This window comes from Chenopodium album, chromosome 17, assembly GCF_948465745.1.
Source record: "Chenopodium album chromosome 17, dcCheAlbu1.1, whole genome shotgun sequence".
NCBI classification, from domain to species: Eukaryota; Viridiplantae; Streptophyta; class Magnoliopsida; order Caryophyllales; family Amaranthaceae; genus Chenopodium; species Chenopodium album.
The window spans coordinates 2,070,306-2,085,657 of record NC_137850.1 but is presented as its reverse complement, the minus strand read 5'-3'; the positions used below and the strand labels follow the sequence as shown (position 1 = coordinate 2,085,657).

At 36.7% G+C, this 15,352-nt stretch overlaps 1 protein-coding gene across 1 annotated transcript; it reads right to left on the bottom strand.

Moving 5' to 3' along the window:
• Window positions 1-8,135: 8,135 nt before the first annotated feature.
• LOC145589361 (membrane-associated progesterone-binding protein 4-like) lies at window positions 8,136-15,265 on the bottom strand. The gene is made up of 8 exons (XM_081645898.1): window positions 15,041-15,265; window positions 14,863-14,939; window positions 14,059-14,130; window positions 13,397-13,434; window positions 12,590-12,633; window positions 12,014-12,060; window positions 9,513-9,687; window positions 8,136-8,802 (listed from the first exon to the last, which is right to left on the bottom strand). The coding sequence occupies exons 1-8, from the start codon at window positions 15,137-15,139 to the stop codon at window positions 8,635-8,637; spliced, it is 720 nt and encodes a 239-aa protein (XP_081502024.1). The 5' UTR covers window positions 15,140-15,265; the 3' UTR covers window positions 8,136-8,634.
• Window positions 15,266-15,352: the final 87 nt, after the last annotated feature.

Below are 15,352 nucleotides of genomic sequence, written 5' to 3'. Positions count from 1 at the left end.
TTAATGAATAGGTGACTCATAATTTTAATCATACGCATCGCCTTTAATAAATAAGTGACTCATAAATTTTATCATACGCATCGCCTCTAATAAATAAGTGACTCATAAATTTTACCATACGCATCGCCTTTACTGAATAAGCAACACATAATTTTTATTATATACATCGCATTTTTGTAAATAAATGACTTATAAAATAGACCTTACCCGTCGCCTCTAAAGTAATGTGTGACTCGAAAACTATATTTTTAAAGTCGCATCTAAAGAAACAAGTGACTCATAAACTATATTACAGTGACTCCTATACCTTATTTTATGCATCGCCTATAATCAACCAAGCGACTCGTAAAGTACTCTAACGCATCAGGTCATAGGCGACACGTAAGGGGGTACCTATTGTGTCGGTGCCTGTAGTGTCGCCCTTGAAGCGATGTGTAAGATGGTTTAGAGGCGACTCGATAGGGGTTTTTTGTAGTAGTGCGTCTTAAATCATTTCTGTTTTATTTTGAAGCACATATTTTCAGAGTTTGAACTATTTCCTACTCCCTAGCTCACAAAATTAACCCATTAAACATTTAAACCTTAACTAACAAATGTGTCTGAGCTAAGGATGAAGAAAGAAATCTACAAGGCAGCAGCAAGAGGAGATGTAGAGTTCCTCAAAGAAGCCAAGGCCAAAGATGTGGAAGCCGCAGCGGCTATCTACAGCAACGATGATCTCCTTGGGTTAACAAGCCAAGGGAATAACATCATCCATGTCGCTGCCCGATTTGGTCACCTTGATTTCATCAAGACTGCTTTGGAATGCTTTCCAGCACCCGCTCACCAAAGTAAGCTCATTTGCATAGCAAACTCCTACGGCGACAGCCCTCTCCATTTGGCTGCCAAACAACGTACTCAAGCATTAGCTGAGTACCTTGTTGCTGCCCACAACAACTTGCCTGGCTCTCCGCCGTTGCCTTGGAGGATTCAAAATAACAAAGGTAATACTCCGCTTCATGTGGCATTGATGAATGGAGGCAAAAGTTTTCAAGTTGCAGCTTTTTTGCTTGGGGTTGGTCCTGAGGTGGCCGCATACACCAACCATCTCAAACAAACTCCACTTCATCTCGCGGTTATGTGTGACGCTAAAGGTGTGTAGTTCCGATCCTAAGATTGCCTATTTCTTTAATATTGTCGATCTGTAACTGATACGTATTATATTTAGGATTTTTTTTTTTTTTTTTTAAAAAAAAACTACCTAATACAGTCTAATTTTTGTAAGAAACTAGCTAATAATAAAAAAAAAAAAGAAAAATTTTTCCAGAATAATCTCACCTTTAACTTATTTTTAAATAATCCAACCTTTATATCTAATCCGCTCCCAATGGTCCCAAGTAATCTGTAATTGGTTGAGTAAATAAATTTTTTTTAAAGTTTAATTTACACGTGTCACCACGTAATTGGTAAAAACAATAAGTTTTAATTTTAATATTGTTTAAAGAAATAATTATTAATAATAAACATTAATTAACTATTTTTTTTAAAAAATAAAATAAAATTTAAACCAGCCACCACACTGCTCCTAGCCACCTCGCTGCCCTTACCACCGTGACCACATTGCAGACCCCTGATGCCGTTCTCTGACCCTCCTTGGCCTTTTTCGTCGCCACTAATCCACCATAACCATTACCGACATCAAGGTGTGCGAAGAGGAGAAGGGCCAAAATCGAGGCGTGGAAGGGGATAAGAGACGAAATCGAGACGTAGGGAAGGGACATAGCCGGAAAAGGGACCGGAGAAGGTAGGGGTGAGCAAACCGGGTAACCGGTCAAAATTTTAGGATCCGGATCCAGAATTGGTTGAAACCGGGTCCTAAAATTCGGAATTTGAATTGGAACCACTTCTATCTGGTCATAAAATTTAGGAATTGGAATTGGAACCACCGGGTGCCGGTACCGGTTCCAAGTGCCCACTTATGAACATAGTTTTTAAATTTTAAAACAAATTGGAATATTTATTTTGATCCATTTTCATTTTTAGCGTTTAATACTTATATTTATACACACATGAATCTATTTTATTTTTGTTAGGCATTAATGATATACGGAGTATTGTTTTATTTTACTAACGAGACGCATTCAACATATATTTGTTTTTAAATATATTTAGTTTCATATATATTGGTAAGCGGGTACCTAACCGGTTCCGGGTCTAAAATATTGAGAATTGGAATTGCAACCGGTTGCAACCGGGTCCTTAATTTATTATCCGGAATTGGAACCATCGGGTTCAATTCCGGCGACGAACCCGCCGGATTCGGTTCCAATCCGGGTACCCGGAATTTTCGCTCACCCCTAGGAGAAGGGGAAGGGGGTTGGGATCGAGGGTTTTCGAGGATTTACAAGGTGTTTCCAGCCATCTTTAGTTTAGGGTTTTCGTGGTGGTGGGAGGGAGGTTGGTGGTTCGGGGGTGGGGGAGGGAGGGAGGTTGGTGGTTCGGGGGTGGGGGAGGGAGGGTGTCGGCACTGTGGGAGACTTCTGGCCGATTGGCGCTGTAAGACAGGGGAGTCCGACTGCTTGGCGGGGGGAACGGGCGGTGGGGAGGGTGATTTTGGCTGGTGTAGGCTTTTTCAAAATAATTAATTAATTTTTCCTATTTTTTTCAAAAAAAAAAAAAAAAATAATAACTTTTGTTAATTTTTTTGACCAATCGCAGTGACTTGTTATGACAGGTTAGTTGACCGGTTGTGACTATTGGGATTGACTATAAAGGTCAGATTATTTAAAAATAACCCAAAGGTAGGTTTATTTTGGGCGGACGGTTCCTAAAAAAATGTTGTCAGAAACTGCTTAATAAAAGGAAAAATTTTGTAAGATACCATCTTTGGTCGAACTTCCACCATTGACCTAATTTTACGGCGTTGACCCACCTCAAAATACCCTCAAAACCACCACGGAGGTTGGTTTTCAAGGTGGTAAGATTATTTTCAGAGTGGTAGGTGGATATTTCGAGTTGGTGAGGGTAGTTTTGTGCTTTGAGATTGTGGTAATTGCCTTTTTGGGGTTAGAGGTGGTGATTTTGGAGTTGGAGAGTAGTGGAGGCAATTTCAAGCAAGTTGTGTTGGTTTTGGGGATGGAAGCGGTGGTTTCAGGGGTGTGGTCAGGTCGGTCAATAGAGGAAATCCAAAAGAGGTGGTATTTAACAACATTTTACCTCTAATTTCCTGTAGCATTTTACCTTTATTAAGTAATTTCTTACAACATTTTTTTTATTAGGTAGTTTTCTCACAAAATTGAGTTTTATTAGATAGTTTCTTAAAAAAAAAAAATAACTTTATATTTATGTTACTCCCTCTAGTATATATGTTATAGGTACTGAAATGTCAGCCATACATATGATAAACTCGCTTAATAGCCAAGGGGCAGCATTGTCTACCAGGAATATTCTTTTCATACAAGAAAATGAAGACATCTCGCTCTCCTTGGTAAGGTCGTTATTAGAGAAAAATAGTGAGGTATGTTGTTTATGTGATGCAGATGGGATGACCCCACTACTTAGTGCTGCAGTCCGCTCTAATTTACCTGTTGTTGATGCCATAATTAACGATTGTCCAGAGTTAATCGAGATATGTGATCCAAAGGGCAAAAATTTGTTGCATTACATTAGATTTCCAACTTTTTTAGAGGCAAGGAAATTTTTGGAAAAGCCAGAAATTCCTGTGGAGCTCATCGATCAACAGGATGATGACGGCAACACACCAATGCATATAGCTATTATGAACCATGATTTCGGAATGGTGAAAGCTTTGGTTGAACGTAATGCTAATTTTGCCATTGAAAATAAGGAGGGTGTTTCTGCACAAACTCTTTTTGATCACTTTGTCATCAACAACAAGCAGGATGTTTTAGCCGAAACTCAACTTGAGTCAAAACCAAACAAGTTCCGTGACTTAGTGGTATGCAAAATTTTTTGGTATTTCTTAAGGTTCTTTTTTACCCTATTTACGAACTCTAATTTGACTTAGATTTTGTGATTTCGTATAACATAGTCATGTGGGACATTGCACAATTACATCTATTAATTTGCTAAAACATCAGCTTTTTCAATGGCAAAAATTAGTATTTATATCGAATGATTTAGTTATAATCGCCATAAATAATACTCCGTCAATTATTTGATTGAAAAGAGATCTTAGAAAACTAACGTGGTGGATAATTACCAAACTGAAGTGTAAAATGTAAAATGTTGTTGTTGCAGGAGAAGGAAAACGAGAAAGAGGTAATTAAAGATGATGAGCTTATGAGTAATGATTTGTATGAAGCAGTTGGTAATGGAAAGTGGGATACATTAAGAGAAATGCTAAACAATGAAAACGATTTTCTTTCTCGACTACCCGACGGAAGCAACATTATCCATTTAGCAATTCAGGTTCTCAAACCAGATATACTTGCTGCAGGTTTTTGCCTAGAAAAGTCTGAGCCATATCCAGAAGAAGACTTGATTGTGGATGCATTGAAAAAGTACCCAGTCCTTTTTTATCAAACAAACCGCCTTGGCGAAACACCTCTTCATCTTGAGTTGTTTCACCTGATGTGGTATATGGGTGATGAGACACAAATATTTAGGAAGGTAAAAGAAGAATTGATGAATTTTAAAGGTATAGGGCGAGGAGATTTACCACTACCGCCGTGGAAGGTAAAAGACGTACAAGGCAACACCATCCTTCACACTGCAATCATACATAATTGCAGTGAACTGAACTGATTGAAGGTAACTGAACTGAATTGAAGTGAACAGGCACGTATGGACTTTTAATTGGTTTATTCTATTTAAAAAAAAAAAAAAAAAAACTATTTTTAAAAAAAAAAACCAAAACCCCAATGAACGACCCCCTTCCCCTCCTCATCCCTTCCCTAGCGACCTAATCAGCGCAATCGAAAGCTTGACATCAAGCCTGACAAGGGTTTTTTTGGGGTGGTGGTTGGGGTGTTTTCAGGGTGGAGTTTTCAAGGCTATGTGGGTTTTTTTCTGGGCTGGGGTGAAGTTTGTAGGGGTTAGGGGTTGAGTTTCAGGGATGGGTCGGGTTTTCCGGGGCTGGTGACGGAGTTTGCAGGCTTCAAAGCCCAAAATCGACCCCTAATCTTTCTTCTTAATTTATTTTTGGGGCTGATTTTAAGGCTGATTTGTGGGTGTGTAATGATGTTGTAGTTGTTTGATATGGAGGTCCGACGACCTACAAGTGGGCTACAGTGGTGGCGCGTTGACGCAGCGCTGTGTGTAATGATGAGGTGGTGGTGGCTTGGTTTAATTTGGTGGGGTGGTAGTTTAGTGGTGCCATGGAATGGAGGTGGGAGAAGGTTTGGATGAAGTCCGGAATTGTTTCTAGAATTTCAAAAGGTTGATTGTTTATGGAAAGCGGCCACGGGAGTGTTATGCGACCGCAGCATTCCCCTACAGTTGAAGGGAAAATTCTACAGGACTGCCATAAGACCAGTGTTGCTCTATGGTACAGAATGTTGGGCTTCTAAGAAAGAGCATATTAAAAAGATGGAGGTTACGGAAATGCGCATGTTAAGGTGGATGTGTGGAAACACTTTAAGAGATAGAATCAGAAATGAGGTTATTCGCAAGAAAGTAGGTGTGGCAGACATTGCAGATAAATTAAGGGAAAATCGTCTGCGTTGGTTTGGACATGTAAGACGGAGACCCGTGGGTGCACCGGTGCGAAGAGTGGAAGAGTGGGATCATGGAGGGATTAAACGAGGAAGAGGGAGACCAAAAATGACTTGGTTGGAAGGAGTGAGGAAGGATATGAAGTGCATGGATTTACGTGAGGATGAAGTTTTGGATCGTAAGGGATGGAGGAGAAAGATTTATGTTGATGACTACACGGAATAATCATATTTGGTTCATGTTAGCCGACCCCACTTTTGGGATTAAGGCTTTGATTGATTGATTGATTGATTGATTGTTTATGGAAAATGGAGCAAAGGTGGGATAAATAATTTTCATTGTTTCAAAACTTTTTTGCTTTTATTAAATTTAATTAATTAATTAGGTAAATACAAGTTAATCTTTGAGATATACAAAATTTGTTTATCACATGGCGTTTTTGTAATTAAATCAACAATTTTTTTAATAAAAATGGGTTCCACAATAATGATGACTGGATAAAGTTGTTAATTTATTTACCAAAATGTCATGTCCCAGAGATTAACTGGGTTTCCTCGTAAAAAAAAGTTTCCAAGAAATTAAACGTATGTATCATAATTCTTTTTTTTTCAATATATATTTCCAGTTTCGAAATTTTCTTAAATCACGAGATATCGAAAGACTTAGGGTCTTGATTGATAGAAGTGCTTACGGTGTAAGTAAAGACGAAATAAAGGAATATATGAACCCAATGGGAGTGGTGGCGGCACTGCTAGCAACAATAACATTTACTGCAGCGTTTACTGTTCCCGGTGGATACAAAGGTGACACCGGAATTCCGAATTTAGGGAAGAAGGCAGCATTCCAAGTGTTTTTGTTTTCGGATGTAATAGGGATGTGCAGCTCTATGATGGTTCTTTTCTGCCTCCTTTGGTTATTGTCTAAGGATGATCAGGATGTTATTAAAGTACAATTTATGCTTGTGGATATGACCATCAAATTGTTGCTGATATCATTTTACGCAACTCTATTAGCTTTCATGACAGGAGTTTATGTAACCACAATATCCCAAACTCCATGGTTAGCTATCTTCACTTGCGTCCTCTGCTCCTTACTTATCTTGTTGATGAGAAGACGTCATATCAAGATTCTCAGTTTCATATTGAGTGTACTGCCCAGAGACCCCTTATTTTGGTGTCGTCATTTACCCTACATTATTAAAAATAGGGATCTCTGGGCACCAAAATAAGGGCCAATCTTTTTGTCAGCCACACGGAGTTATGCCGCAACAACAGCTTATATCCTGCAAGACAATTCATTTCATCACCCTTGTGTATTTAATACCAATATGCCACATACTTTTGACCTATTCAGTTGTGTGTTAGTGCTATGCGTGTATTATATACTTGTAATCATCTAAATGCCATTTCTCATTTTGAGACCACATCTAGTCCGTTGTGTGTCATGTACGTTGTGAACTTGTGATGATGATTTGCATTTCATGTTTTACATTTGTCATTTAATTAATGTCAACTAAGAAAGAAACATTTACTCTATTTTTTTTTTTTTTTTTTAATTGTTACACTTATCTTTATTGCACATTATGTTCAAAAAATATGCATATAGATCAAATCTGAGTCAAAAAATGTCGTACATTTAGTTTAAATATATATATGTATATCCAATTCAAAAAAGGTGCAAAATATTTATTAAATCCCTCTTGTTCTCATTTTAAGGATCTTCAAATTTACATACTTCCTATATACATTCTCAAAAACTTCTATTGCATTATTCACATGTACTTGATCATACTTTGTGATCTACCATATACATTAAAAAAAGCATAATCATGTGGGATCATGTTAAATTTAAAAATGTTATGTTATCAATGGTGTAAAAGCTAAGGTGCATGTGCAAATGTAAAAACCTCATTGTGATTAGGAGAGATTGTTATATACATCCATGAGTATTTTGTTCTCATTTTGATGATTGTTTTTCATTTAATCACCAAATAAAGAACAAAAACCAACCTTGGGTTAGTTGGGTGTACGGTGCACCCAGGTGTATATAACAAATTCTAGTGATTAGTGGAGGAAGTATATGTTAAAGCTATTTATACTTGTTATGATATTAAATATTTCTTAAACTCTATAAAGAAAAAAGAAAAAAAAAAAAAAAAAAGGGAAATCAGAGGAAATAGAGAAAATTATTACTTGTAATAAAAGTACATTTGGGTTAAAAGACAGAGAGAGAGGGGGGGGGGGGGGGGGGGATCGAGGTAATTTATCCCCTTTTCAGACACCCTCTTTCCCAATCTTAGATTTTCATCTTTTTGCTCATACAAATTAACGTATGTTGCAATTACTTGCCAATAATATCAGGTGGGCAAGGACACAAGATGCGGAGAAGTATCTGCATTTACTGAATATTAACAATAAAAAAGACAATAATAGCCCGAAAAAGTTAAAAACATAAAAATAACTACACACTCGTACAACACAGATTACGAAGTACACGCTCTGGCAAGAAAAAGAGTCAAATATGGTCACTTGCTAAATTTTATACTCCGTACCAATTTGTCATTGATGGTAACTTTTATACGAGTATTATACTAATGTGTAATACAAGTGCTAACTTTTATACCAATGTGATCAAGTGACTTAAAAGTCAGATCAATGATGTGTTTAAGAATTGTAGAATCATACATCAGGACTTTAATAACCATGGTAGTATTAGTGTCGATTGAAGACTTTACCACAAGCGATCTTCACGTCATGAATGCTGGTTTATGCTCCATACATGTCTTTTATGAACCTGTAAGGCTGTAACTTCTTATACTACTAGTGAAGAATATTGAAAGTAATTTCCATCAGAAGAAAGTAGAAAATATGGTGGCATGACTTTCGTCTATATTTTGCAACACCAACCTTGCAGCAACTGCTCTGAAAGAAATAAAGCACTACTGTTGCTGCAAGCCTGCAACCATAGTTCATTTTTCATCTACACTTTGCATGCTTTGGCATGATAGTCACATCCTTCATAGACTTCTAAGCCTGGTTGTTGCAACTCTTCTTCTTTCAAACATACACAACGCTTGCTCATTTTCCCTGTCAATGCAATCTCTAAAGGTCTCTGCATCAGTCTTGGATAGCCATCGTCACACCAAACCTGACAAGACAGTCCCAAAATAACAACTCAGTAAATCAAATGATTTTGACCTGTAATCACCAAATGGTTATTCTTAGGCACACAACTATCTCACTTAGACGTACTCCAAAAGCTTAATCCTTGTTTATTCTTAAGCTAGATGAGACTAACACATTGACATTATACAGCCACTAACTCTAAAATGTCAACTAAGGACATGACAAGCAAGCTCTCCAACATACTTCCTTCATCTTTTATAGTTTATACATTTTGACTTCTCACACTATTCACAAACACTACTTTAACTAGCTTTTCTTATTTATAGTCATGATGAAAGATAGTTATGTGGAGTCTTGTTACAGTTTTCATAATACCCCCAAAACATAATCCAATTATAAAGGAGTGAGTAACCAAGGTCTTGAGAGCAACGATCATACATTGAAACTTAAAAATATGACTCCCTATGTATTTCTTTACTTCAATGAAATTTCCTGTGCACACATGCCAATTTAAAACTTTGACTAACAATATCTTTAATTATCAATAAATACAAACTATAACAATTCAATATAAGAATTATCTATTTATTGAGACAATTTCAAAAGTACGTACAAGACTATTTTTTCTTATATTGTAAATCACTAACGTTAGTCAAAGTCGATTAGGTAAATAGTGCAAAAAGTCAACTTTTCACTTATAAAAACACAAAGGAAGTATTTAAAATTTCTTACCTCCCCACCCTCATGTTGACTCCACTTTGAGTTGCAATTTGGAATCTTTTCTTCTTCTTTTTTCTGCTTTTCCAGCAACTGGGCACCCCTAGCTGCCTTTGCTTCTGCATTCTTCAAATACTTGGTAGGTATCCCACGAAAGTCATAGTAACGACCCACCAATCTACCAACAAATCTAAAAAAAATCTTTATTTGTTAATAGTCCACCTCGATTACAAAAAATAAAAGAAATAAATACATCAAAATCTGAATTGACAATTTTACTCGAGTGAAGTTTTTTTTTTTTTTGGTGAAAGAGTGGGGCAAGCCCCAAAAAGACAATACAAAGACACTGCTCAAAGAGCAAAAAACGAAAGCAAAAAACAGAACATTAAACTAAGAAAACAAAGCAACAAAAAGCAAAATAAAACAAAGCTACAGCCCCATCTAACCCCTTGAATCAGGAACCAAGCGAGGCCAAGCCACTCCCCGGAGGTCCTCCAATAAAACAGCACGAAGGTCCTCCGGGACCGCCCTCATCACCACCATCGGTTGAGTCAAGGAGACACCGTGGTTAGCTAACCAATTCGCAACTCTGTTAGCTTCAAGATAACAATGCGCAAACCTTACTTCCCATCCATCTCTGTTAACCAACGCACCACACTTCCTAATGATATGTATATAAGGAGAGGTAGAAGGGCAATCTTCTACCAAGAGATTGATCACAACCTCCGAATCCACAGCCACTAGCACCTTACAAAACCCTTCATTCCATGCTAAAGCTAACCCACGCAAGACAGCCAACAACTCAGCTTTTGTAGAAGAGCAAACACCACAATTTCATTGCAAACATCACATGAACCGCACCATCATGGCCTCTAATTATCCCTCCAGCACCTGCAGGGCCAGGATTGCCTTTTGCAGCCCATCTGTTTTCAGTTTAGCCCATCCCATGCGTGGGAGCTCCCTCGAGTGAGGTTAAGTTTACAAGACTTACATCTATTTTTTTTTATCACTTTTAATTAATGATTTTGCTGATTAAAAACTGATGTTTGCATTGTCTCTAGAGAACTCACTTATGTTGTATACTAAGGGGTCGTTTGGTTCGTTAAAGAGAAAGGGAATGAGTTTGAGGAAGGAAAAGGATAGAATGGAAAGCAACTTCCATTAAAGACCATATTGTTTGGTATTAAACTCTCCTCCTTCTCTCATCTCTCCTCCATCTCTCACTCTCATGGTTGTTGCCGTCATGACCACCACCCCTCTTTGCCAGAACACCACCGCCCCCACCCATTACCTTGTTGCTGCATCACTGCACCCACCCTGCCGCCGCACCACCGCACCTACCCCAACGCCGTATCCACATCGCCACCCAATTCTCTTCATAAGTTGTTTTTTCCACTGAAGTTTTTAAGGTTATATTATGCTCGAATTTGACCTTAAAAACCATAATTTGAAGATATAAAAAGGTATAATATCTTTTTTCTTTCCCTTAATTTTTTTTTTTTTTTTTTTCAAATTGTTTATTCTTGGCTTTTTGGTAGTATTGGTGGTTTTGTGTAGCTAAGGTTTTATTTTTGCTAGACAAGGTGGTTTCGAGAAAGTTTTCGGTGGTTTGGGGTGGGTTTTAAGTGTTGATGATGGTGGTGGTGGTGAGGCGGTGAAGGTGCATTGGTGTTAGTGGATGTGGTGGTGCATGGGTTGCACAAAGGGAATGAAAATACCATTGGGGGTGTGGGGAATCAAAGTAGAAAACTTTAGGGGAATGAAGGCGGTAAAGAGAATGATTCAAATTGCATTGCAAACAACAAAGGGAATAAGCCTTGTCCATTCCCTATCCCTTTTCTGATTACACCTAACTAAACAGCCCTTATTCTTATAGCGATTTTTTTTTTTTTAAAAGGTGTTCAAACTGATTTTCGCATATTTTTTTTTTAATTTATTTTTTTTAACATATAAGGAAATAGGGCCTCTGACTATTGTGTATTTGTGCATAGTGAGAAAAACCCCATAAACACTTTCATGACCTAGATAGATTTGAACAGCCTAAAACAGAGCTTATGGAGGCAAACGTAAGACAATAGTACTTTATTTCACAAACAAACTTCAAGAACTTCTTAGCAGTGTTTGTAAAGGTGCTTGAAAATGCGCTGAGGCTCAAGGCGTTAGGGGTCATGCGCCTTTTGTGGTCTAGGAGAGGCGATCTGGATAAGGCGCAGCTTAAGGGGCACCCCCTGAGGCACACATATTATTTCAGTTTTTTTTTGTTATTGTTTATTATATGCGCCTGACATCAATGAGAAGCAGGTGCGCATAGAAGTGAGCCATAAGCGCGGGGAACTGAAGCACCTTAAGCCTTTTTATACATTGCTTCTTAGTTTTCTATGACTCTATGAGCAGATGTATGTCTCTGTTTAATTCAATTCTTCATTTGAAATAAAGATTTGTCTGATTATCATTCAGGTGTAATATACTAGTACAGTAGTACTAAAGAAAGCTAGACTTCAGTTTATGCAACTCACGTGTATGTTTTGATAAAGAAATCCCGCCATTCTACAACACTTTTTACCTGCAAATACATAGGAAACAATTTAACATATTCAGCATTGCAATATAAAGTGAAAGAGAAGGGGCAAGATAAGGTTAGTGAAAGAGAGAGATTGACTGCTATGACTTTGCAATATCAGAACTTACAGAGAGACAGAGAAAGAGACTGTTCTTGACTTTGCAATCATTAGAAAGAGGGAAAGGAAAATAGGAATATTGAAATCTAATGATAAATCAGACAAGTCTGACCAGCAAAGAAGTGAAAGAACCCAAAGAAAATACTTCCTCCGATTATTTTATTTGCAACATTTCTATTTTAACTTGTCAATGCTTATTTTTGATAGCTTTAATTACCAATAAATATATTATAAAGAAAATCATTTTTAAAGTATAAATTAAGTCGAATCTAATACCAGATCCCACATGACTATATTTTTTATTAAGTATTAATCACTAAAGATAGTCAAAGACTCAAAGCATAGGGTGTGATTAGTGTGAAAATTATAGCATTGCAACTAAAAATAAACAGAGGAAGCATCAATTTTAAGAACCTCACTGCTAGATAGTCCACGTAATGTGTCAGTAAGTCCATCACCTGCATTCAGGAGTAACTGCAAAAACTTAATCAGGATGCAAGAATTTGTCCATATTAAAACCAAACTGTCATAACAGTTTCGGCCAGTATTAAAGCAGTAACTTTTCAATATAACTGCAAAACTATAGATGCATATTCCATATTAACAAAGCAGCATTTAGCTATGCGATTTCATGGCTTTCAGCGTCTGATGTGATTCAAGGCATTAGCTTTGCTCATGAAAAAACCAAATTGTCAGGGACAAAACCGCTTCTTAAAAAACGACACATTGAATTAAAAGTTACTTTGGCTGCCATAACTTCAATTGGCTACCTAACTCAATTGCCCAAGCTATATAGTTGAAAATTAAAGTACTTAGATTGGAATGTACGCAGCCCGCCAAAATGACTTGCCTGTTCAAATGAAGAAAAATAATTGACCAAATTGTAACTTATGACAGATATGTAGGGCTAGTAAATCTCTTGTTCTTCACCACAATTCAACAAACATAATTTTCTGTACACCTTATTTAATTAAAAAATAAAAGAACTCGGAGCCCCATACAATTCTACATGTGCATCAACTAAAAACCATGATCTAAATTTACATAGTAAATCTCTTTTGCTTTTGACAACTCCTTCTGTGCTTACTCAGTCACTCCTCCCACAGACTTGAATTTGAAGAAAATGCTTATGAAAAGAATGCTTAACGATCTCAGTAAAGAGAAATCTTTTCAAAAGCAAACAAAATTTTTTTTAGGAAAGCAAATAAGGCATAATCTAACCTGTAAAATTTCCGGAAACAAATGCACGTGAAGCATCTCTGCGATAAAAAGGAGTATGCTTGAATCAGATTCAGGCCTACATGTTTTTTCTAACATAAAGAAAAAAAAAATTTAATTAAAAACATAAGCACAGGAAAAGCTCTTGATTTCAGCCAGCACATGATGTAAGAAATGTTCTTTCTATAATTGGCTATGAAGCACTTCCACTTCCATGAATTGTGGAAGATGAATAAACTTCTAAGTCTAAGTATAATACACCATTACAGAACTTATTGAATTGTGTAAATGCTACCCAAAAAGTAGTTTCCAAACCAGCAACAATCAATAAGATTCATCCTGCAATCAGAGCGGGTTAAAAGCCAGAAAATCAATCTTTAACATGTTCAATTGATCACCAGAGTTTTCTAAATACAACTATTTCCAGTACAAAGTGCAAGCAGTTCAAAATGCCCAATCTTGCAAGACCCATATGCAAGAAATAAAATACTATAAATACAACGCATTTCACGGCTCCTAGTGTGAAAATGAATGCATATTATATTAGTCACATCGTAACAAGTATGGTGGACATCCAGACTTATGATTGATGTATCAGCTAAAAAGTCTCAATGCTTCCAATTCATATTAAAAGAACAAAATGAAGAGGATTGAAGAATAACAACCTTCCAGCAAAATGATTGTAAGCTCCTCCAACACCATAATGTGATTTCCCTTTTGTCACATCAAATACTGAACTGATATATGAAATGAAAAGATAGTAAAATAAAGTCAGTAGCTCTACAGAAAAAGGTACACCAGCAATACAGCAATGCCTTACAAAAAAAATCAGCATCTTGCAACTAAGCTATACATTCATTGTTGCCTCACTTACTTCTTAACACACAAAATCAATTCTATAGACCAATAACCATTCTTCTCTGCTTCTAATTAAGGGCAAGGTCCGTATTCGAGATATATCCAGAAATGAGCACACGAAAGGGTTTGATGATTAATAATACCATCAGTCCATCACTACTAGTTTCCATGAAATGGGGGTCTGACCAAGGTCTACTAACTCACCTATTGCTATAGAACTTCATAATGTCATCAAATTCACACTCTTTGATGCCTCCCAATCATAGCGGATCAAAATTTCCCTACCCCATCTAAATTCCAATTCTTAAAGTAACACATATCATTAGACTCCAAATTAAACCCACCCATCATCAACAAATAAAAATAACACAATTATTGAAAAGGGATTCTTCAAGTCAAATTATTGAAAAGGGATTCTTCCAGTCAAATTTCACAAAAATAAAATCAGAAATACGAATACAGCATGAAATTCCCATCAAAATCAAAAATCATATCTTTCATTTAACGGGGTGTTGAGAATCATAACTCAGATTAAAATTTAACAGCTTTTTATAGCAAATCAAATAAAAATAAAAAAGAGAGGATATGAGTATAAATATACTGTAAAGTACCCGAGTATTCCCAAGAAGATGGGCAATTGTTCGTCAGTTCCATTATAAAGGGACAATTCTTGAACAGTGAATAATCTCTGTGTTACATCAATACAAAATCACAAATTAGCACTCTTTTATTGTTGTATTTTCACAAAAAGTATGTAAAATAAATAAGAAATTAAACAAAAAAATATACCGAAGGTTGATGTGGTTGATGGGGTTTGAAGAAGAATCTGAAGGCAAAACTGGAAAATGCAAAAGCTGCAGCAATTCCTATGTAAGTGGATCTGCCCATTTTCTTGATAATCTGAAACCACACTCTCACCAGAAGCTCTCTTACTCGAAGAAAATTAAGCAAATGAGTATGAAAAAATCACCATAGTAGGAGGAAAAGGTTCAAAGTATCACTTTTTTGAAGTGCGGAGGGGTTTAATGCCAAGGACGGAGTAAAAGTTTTGAGTATTCGATGAAATTTATTTTTTTGGGAAATCTTTGGTCCAAAAAATTT